Source organism: Budorcas taxicolor, chromosome 21, assembly GCF_023091745.1.
Source record: "Budorcas taxicolor isolate Tak-1 chromosome 21, Takin1.1, whole genome shotgun sequence".
Classification (NCBI taxonomy): Eukaryota; Metazoa; Chordata; class Mammalia; order Artiodactyla; family Bovidae; genus Budorcas; species Budorcas taxicolor.
Genome location: NC_068930.1, coordinates 73165640 through 73173546, shown reverse-complemented (window position 1 = coordinate 73173546; position 7907 = coordinate 73165640). Strand labels below are relative to the sequence as shown.

Sequence of the window (7907 nt, the reverse complement as noted above, 5' to 3'; positions counted from 1 at the left end):
CGGACTTGGAATTGGGCCTCTGTCTTCTAGCCAAGGGATCTTGGTATGAAGACGGAGAAGAAGATGATGTAAGATCACCTAATAACCCTGGGTGTAGCAATCCCTGCCAAAGGGCAGCTTTGCGGGACACTACCTCCTATGTATGCCCCAGGGGGAGACAGAACCAGGCAACTGTCAGTAACTGCGGGGGGGCTGACAAATTTTACTGCGCCGCCTGGGGATGCGAGTCAACGGGGACTGTCGACTGGGAACCTCCGACCCGAGGAGACTTGATTACTTTGAGTCGCGCCCCAGGGCCCACCACTAGACAAGACATACTCTGTAAAAATAACTTTAATGACCCTAACCCGGTTAAGGCTCAGATTCTCAACTGAAGGGAAAAAGTTCCCCAGTTGGGAAGCCGGACAACCTTGGGGCCTCCGGCTATATCAGTCAGGATATGATAATGGATTGCTATTTTCTGTTAGGCTGAAAGTAGAACCCATACAGATCGGCCCAATTCTGTCCTGGTGCCACAAGAACCTACTCACACTCCTGTTCAAAAGCCTCCCTGAACGCCTCCCGGGCCCTACATTACTAGCACGAACAGCTCCCCTCGGGTTAGCCTTAAGAGACCTAATATTAAAGATGATCAGGACCCGTTATTTGATATGATAGTTAGTACCTATCGGGTCCTAAATTCCACTCACCTGGACCTGACTAGCAGTTGCTGGTTGTTACGGCATCAAACCCCCCTATTATGAGGGCATAGCTGTCCCGGGAAATTACATTCAAACGAGACCACAGAGCCTGCCGATGGTAGCAAAAAGTAGACGCCAGATTAACTCTTCAGCGAGTAACCGGACAGGGCCTTTGCATAGGAAATGTTCCCCAAACCTATCAGCACCTCTGCAATTCCACAGACTCTATAAAAACAACCGAGTGCCTGGTGCCTCCCCAAGAAAATTGGTGGGCATGCTCCACGGGCTTAGCACCTTGTATTCACGGGCAGGTACTAAATGACTCCAAAGATTTTTGTGTATTGGTGTTACTGGTCTCCCGACTATTCTATCACTCCAAAGATGAACTCCTAAAACTAGAAAAAGCCTCGCCCTGGTCCAAGAGAGAGCCAGTCTCGGCCCTAACCCTTACAGTTTTGTTGAGGTTGGGGGCGGCCTGGGCGGGAACTGGGATATCCTCCTTGATAGTGCAGAATCGACACTGCTCCAGCCTAAGGGCAGCCATTGATCTTGATATTGAAAGACTAGAAGGCTCAATCAGCCACCTCCAAGAGCCACTTGAGTTCTCTGGTGGAAGTGGTGCTGCAGGGTAAAAGGGGACTGGATTGGGTTTTTCTCCAACAAGGGGGCCTATGCGCCGCGTTAGGAGAAGAGTGCTGCTTTTATGTAGATCACTCAGGGGTAGTCAAAGAGTCCATGGCCAAGATAAGAGAAGGGCTAAATCAGAGAAAAAGAGAAAGAGAAATGTCTCAGAGTTGGTTTGAATCCTGGTTCAACTCATCGCCCTGGTTCGCAACCCTTATATCTTCCTTGGCAGGGCCCCTGATTATTCTGCTCCTGCTACTCCCCTTCGGACCGTTTTATTAAGTAAATTAGTGACCTTCATTAAAAACCACATCCACACGGTGCAGCTCGTGGTGCTCAGATCCCAATACGCAGCCCTACCCTTAGTGGGAGACAATATAGATCAACCGCAGACCCATGATTGGGTCTGTCCTGGATCCTTGAGAAGCGGGGATGAAGAGCCTGAGCTGCTCCATCTTGCCTAATAGGAGAGCTCCATTTTGTAAAGTTCCAGGAAAGAGACTTTGGAAATCCCCTGACCTCACCCCCGCGAGCCAGTCAGACCTTGGACCAAAATCTCCTGACCTTACGTTCAGGAATTTGTGGTTTGCCTAGGTAATAAGAACCAATCAGAAATCAACACACAACCCTTCGAAAGCGGGTGACCAATCAGACGTCCTCCAGCCTGGAAATCCCTTCACACGAATATACCCTATGTAAGCAATGTAACCCAAAACTTGGGGCTCCTTCCCATAGCTGCTGCGTCGGTAACAGTGGGAGCCCCAGCTCGAGCTTGGTAATAAAGACTCTCTTGCTTTTGCATTGGACATCGGCTCCCTGGTGGTCATTGGGAGATTTCGTGACTTGGGTATAACAGCAGCCGCTGTGACGGCAGCGCAGAGGAGAGGGCGGAGGGGCAGGGGCTCTCCTTGCTGAGGGCAGCTTTGCAGGGTCCCAGCTGCTCCCCCTGCGACACACTGAGTCATTGCTGGAGCAGATGGTGCCTCATCTGCCCCTCGGAAGGCTGGGGACAGGGAGCCCTGGAGAGACCGGAGGGACCATCGGGGTGTTGTATGTTGTGGCAAACACGTGGCTGTCAGAGGTGGCAGTAAAGTGCCGAGTAACAGGGAAGGCGTGATGAGCGTGGAAAGGAGGGCGTCCTGAGACGGGGATGCGCCCGGGAGAACGTGCTCTGGCAACGCCAGGGAGACGGCCTGACGGCTGGTTGCCAAGCATCTGTGCCCTGTGCTTTGGCTTCTCCCCGTTCCCCACGGGGACCGCGGACATGAACCGGGCCCCACACGGCAAGCGCAGCGCTGTCTTCTGAGCTGCCACCGCGCTGCCACGAGCATCACCGGGCTGGGCAGGGGCGAGGGCAGCGGAGGCGTGGGAGTGCTTCCCAGCTGGGGGGCCTTGGGGTCCTGAGCGGGACTGGGGGCCAGATGACTGACCAGCATGCTGGCTGGGGGCACATCCTGCACAGTTTCTCCAGCTGGTCCTCCATGGGGAGTAAGACCAAAAACCAGGAAGCGTGGGTTACTGGCAGAGCCTGGGCTGGGGAGGGCGATGCCACGGGCGGGTGGTCGTGGGGCGTCCTGGGCTGTCTGATAGAAATCTGCTGTCTGCATGTCTGGGGTGGTGGGAGCGGGCTGCGTCCAGGCTGCTTCCCGTGGTGGTGGCTGGGTGTCCTCGCTATGTGTTCAGTCTGGGCAAACAGCGGGAAGGCCGCCCTCTGGGCTTCTTGACTGCGGCTGCCACCCCAAGTGCTGAGCACACCAAGCTGCAGCTGCCCTGAATTCGGCGCCTGGAGTGGAGGGCTCCCCCTGGGTTGTGAATTCAAGGGCTGGCCATTCTGAGGACCCCTCAAGGAAAGCGAGGTGGTATCTGAGGTGCCCTGTGAGGCCTCCCAGCTGTGGTCTTCAGCCCATCCCTGCTGGCCCAAGTGGCTGCTGGCCTGCCTTAGACCCGAGCCGTGAGGGGCCCGAGGGAGGGTGGCCTGACTTCCTGTGTTGGTGAAGTTGAGCTTAATCATGTTACTTGAGGGAATTTTGTTTAGGCTCTAAATTGCCTTTTTTTTTTCCTATCCATGCCTTGCAGCTTGCGGGATGTTAGTTCCCCAGCCAGGGATGGGACCTGGGCCCTCAGCAGTGAGAGCTGAGTCCTGAGCCCTGGACACACACCAGGAGATCCCCTGGGCCCCAGGTTAAGTCAGTGGTCGTTCAGAGTCAGGATTTGAGATTAGGTGGAAAGATGCTCGAGGTGATTCATCTACCACAGAGAGGAGCCCTTGAAGCTCGAGTGTTTCTCCGGAACACAGGGTGTTCCTTTTTAGTGTGACGTAGTTTATATCAGCTCTCTCTGCCCTTTTTGTTTTGGAGTGGTTGCAGGTCCACAGGAAGTTGTAGAGAAGTATCCTGGAGGGGTGTCCCTGCCCCCTGCCTCCCGGTGTCCGCATTCGCGCGCGGTGCCTGGCCCAGTAGCCCCTGCAGGAACCTGGCTTCTGAGCAGCCTTGGCGCTGGTGGGATCGTGCGTGCGTGTGCCCGAGTGTCGTGTGCCCGCGTGTGGTTCTGAGCAGTAGGGGCTCATGCAGCACCTCCGAGGTCCCTACGTGAGGAGATGGCCCTGGGCCACCTGAGATGGATTTTCTCATGCTGCATGACCCCCTCGGTGCCTGTCCGAGCCCCCGCTGCGGGGCAGTCCTCCCCTGCGTGGTGGCATCTGAGCCGCAGCCCCCCCTCCCTGAGGGGCCTGCTTCCCAGCCTGGGGCTGTCGTGAGTGGAGCTGCTGTGGGCATTCTTGTGCGTGTTTTCACATGAACATTGGCTTTCATTTCTCTGGGATAAGCACCCAAGAAGTCACGTGCCTTTAAAAGAGTTCTTTAAATGTTAAAATACACAGGAGGTGAGAGCTGTGGTATTGAAAGGAGAATCGGAGGGCAGGGAACCTTTCTGCTTAAGGGTAGGGCTGGCGGCACGGGCCGCTTTAACTCTCTAAATGGATAACTCGAGTGGATTCCTTGAAATAAAAATGTTGAGTTACCTTATGAACTTGAAAGAAGGTCATTACAGCTTCACTTTGTTCTTGGAAGGAGGGAACACCCACAGGGGGCTTGTGGGGAAACAGGGGCCTTGGCCCTTTCTGCTCCACCTTTCACGTCCCCTGGGGTCTCCTAACTTAGAGCCTGTTCAGAAGGGCAGCTCCCTTGTATTTCTGCCTGTGAGAGCAGAGGCGCAGCAGGTTGGCTGTTTCCGACCAGCCTCGGTCCAGGTGAGGCCCAAGAACCAGCATTTTTCGTCCAGTGGTGCTGGCGTGTGCATCCACTCGGAGCGGTGCTCTCCCAGGTGGCCGTAGACCACTCCAGCCCCCAGTGGGGACCCTGCCCTAGTCCTGGGCCTTCCGGACGCTGAGGAGGGGAGGGTTTGGAAGGAGGGGTGGGTGCAGCGCAGTGTGTCCGCTCTGTCTGCACCCCAGCCACCGCCCCCCAACATGCGTCACCCCGGAGTTCGGGCCGAGGTGCGGCAGAATCCCCGGGACCCCTGCAGCAGGCTCAGCAGCGTCCCTCTCGTCTCTGCAGGGCACGATGCTCACCCGGGGGCTGAAGAGGAAGTGCTCGGAGGACGAGGCGCCTGCCGGCCCCCTGCAGCGCCAGTCGCTCCTGGACATGTCGCTGGCCAAGCTGCAGCTGTGCCACATGCTGGCGGAGCCCAACCTGTGCCGCTCGGTCCTCATCGCCAACACGGTCCGGCAGATCCAGGAGGAGATGACCCAGGACGGGAGCTGGTGCCTGCCCGGGCCCCAGACTGCGGGCCGGTCGCCGCGTGACCGCCTGGTGTCCACGGAGGTTCTGTGCCGCCCGGCTTGGGCCGGGCCGGCCCCAGCCCCTGACCCAGCAGACCTGGCCTCTGCACTGCAGGCGGTCCCAGCAACACAGGTTCCCGGGTCCGTGCCGGGAGGCCCCTGGGACAGGGCCGTCCCCGGAGAGAGCCAAGGGGGCTTCCCCAGGTCGCTAGATCAGGTGTTTGGAACACTGGAGAGCCACGGCCCCGGCGCGGTGGAGGAGCTGCTTTCCGACGTGGGCGGCTCCTACTGTGACCTGGATGCCGTGCTGACGGGCGTGGTGGGCGGCGCCAAGTCAGGCCCGGAGGGGCTGGAGACCTTTGCCTCCGTGGCCGCCGCGCCCCGAGGTACCGGCTGCAAGGGGGACCTGGGCGAGCTGGACCACGTGGTGGAGATTCTGGTGGAGACCTGAGCCGCAGCACCGCGGTGCGTCTGTGAGGCTCACGGAAACAGCCGGCCTGCATCTGTGAGGCTCACGGAAACAGCCGGCGTGCGAGGCTGTGGGTGCCGGGGGCCAGCTCTCTGTGATCGGGAGAGCCCCCCGGAGCAGCGTCCGGCGGCCCCACCCTCCCAGGGCTGGCGGCTTTCCCGTGGGCCTGTGTGCCGCCCTCGGCCCTGACTCCTGTCCTGCGACAGCCCCACCGGAGGATGCCAGCCGCATCCAGCCTCGTCCAACTTTAGATGGGTGAATTTTCTAAAATTAACTTTTATATATTTGAGGCAATATTTTGTCTTAAGGTACATTTTTAACTTTTTATACTTGGATCACTTTAGATTTTTTAGCTATTTTCTTAAAAGTATATTTTTTCTGTAAGCATGGCCTGCTGCTGCATGAGAAACTTCTACAGCCTGAGCAGTTGAAGTTGGTGCGTTCCTTTTTTTAGGTCTAAGGAACACTGCTCTTTCACAGCGAGCATCACTGCCCTGAGTTTGCAGCGTCCTCGCACCGGGATTTCCGCTCTGGACTCGGGTGTGAGCCTTGCCTGTAGGCCCTGCTGCGGTCCGAGCGAGGTCAGGGTCAGAGGCCTTGCACGTGATACCTTTACCAGATCTGCTGTGTGGCCACGTGTCTGTGGGACTGCAGCGTGGGTTCTGAAGGGTTTTCTTTATGCCTGTTGATGTCTAAGTGTCTTCAGGGCTGAAGGTCGGGTGCGCTCTGCCTGGAGACCACTCGTACCAAGGTCTCGGGTGGTGCCTCCCAGGGTCTGCGTCTAGGGACCCTTCCTGCACAGGTTTCCCAGCACAGCCAAGCTTCCTCCTACAGTTGCTGCCCTCCAACACCCCCGCCTGGCCAGCTGCTGGGCCCACACACACTCGGCCCGCGGTCGCGGAGGCTGCTATGAGCCGCCGTGTTTGGGGAGGGCGTCTGTGCGCCACTGGGCCGGAGGGTGTCCGCATGTGCTCCATTAAGCCAGTGCTGGGACGGAATCTTGAGCTTGAGCTTCAGTCTGGGACTGAAGGAGCTCCTCCCTCTCGAGGGTTGTTGACGGTGGGCTGGGCTGTGCGTCCTGTGCCCGGGGCACCCAGACCGCCCACAGCGTTTAGGTCTTCATCACTTGTTCACAACTAAGCCTACTCACTCCCCACCCCACCCCTGGTTTCCCGCTTCTCGTGCTCTTTCTTCCTTCCCCAGCCCTTAGCCAAGAAGGGTTGTTTTCTTAGCATCAGCGGTTGCACCTCATTCTATTAAAAAGTCACCTAATGGAGTGGAGTGTGTTGTCAGCTACCTGCCGGACGGTGTCCTCGGGCGGACCTCCTGCCTCACTCAGCTCGGTCCTCGCTGCGGGGCCTGTGGGGCAGGTGCAGGCATCACATGGGTGTGTTGGCGGGTGGGCAGTGGGCTGTCTCCTTCACGGGCCCGTGGGGCTCGGAGGCAGCTCTCCCGTCCGGCTTCTGCAGCAGGTGGCAGGTGGGGACAGCACCCTGGGGCTCGGGCCGGGAAGATACGGGTGAGACGTGGGCTGTGGCTCTCGATGGCTGAGGGGTGCTCCCTCCAGATTCTGAAAGTCTTCCTTTGTGGAAAGTAGCTGAAGTGGATGTCTGTGAGCAGCACGCCCCACGCGGCGCTGTGCGTCTGTGTGGCGGTTCTGTCTTCGGAACACGGGCTCCGTGTGGGGGCAGCTGCACGATGCCTTGGGCTTTGGCTCCAGGTCCCTGTCTGCAGATGCAGCGGAGCCCCAGTCCCCTCCTGCTCCTGCCAGCGGCCCACTTGCATTTCGGGGGCCTGCTGATGGCCCAGTCATCCTGGGCAGGGTGAGATGGGGCCCGTCTAGACACCGATTCCCCTGGAAGTGTCAGGTTCCCCAGGGAGAAACAGTGGTCAGTTGCTGGCGATGGATTTGAATGCAGGTGCAGGACTAGGGAGGAGAAGGCAATGGCACCCCACTCCAGTACTCTTGCCTGGAAAATCCCATGGAAGGAGGAGACTGGTAGGCTGCAGTCCATGGGGTCGCTAAGAGTCGGACAGGACTGAGCGACTTCACTTTCACTTTTCACTTTCATGCATTGGAGAAGGAAATGGCAACCCACTCCAGTGTTCTTGCCTGGAGAGTCCCAGGGATGGGGGACCCTGTTGGGCTGCCGTCCATGGGGTAACACAGAGTCGGACACGACTGAAGTGACTTAGCAGCAGCAGGACTAGGGAGGGGACGGAGGAAGCTTTAAGTTCCTGTGTGCACGTGATCACCTGTTTGTAAACTTCGCAGAAAAGGTGTGTCGGCTGCAGTCCTAAGGCTTCTGCCTTCACCCCACCACCTCATGACCCTCTCCCCCCAGGCCAGGCTGGC

General features: G+C 58.2%; 1 protein-coding gene across 1 annotated transcript; it reads left to right on the top strand.

The window, feature by feature from the left end:
• The first annotated feature begins 4864 nt into the window (after positions 1 to 4864).
• Positions 4865 to 5533, top strand: CDCA4 (cell division cycle associated 4). Its single transcript, XM_052660104.1, has one exon. It carries the CDS (start codon positions 4865 to 4867, stop codon positions 5531 to 5533), a length of 669 nt encoding a protein of 222 aa, XP_052516064.1.
• The last annotated feature ends 2374 nt before the right edge of the window (positions 5534 to 7907 follow it).

Bases quoted from the DNA above. Each gene is read 5' to 3' on its own strand.
- CDCA4 (XM_052660104.1), top strand. From the start codon at position 4,865: ATGCTCACCCGGGGGCTGAAGAGGAAGTGCTCGGAGGACGAGGCGCCT.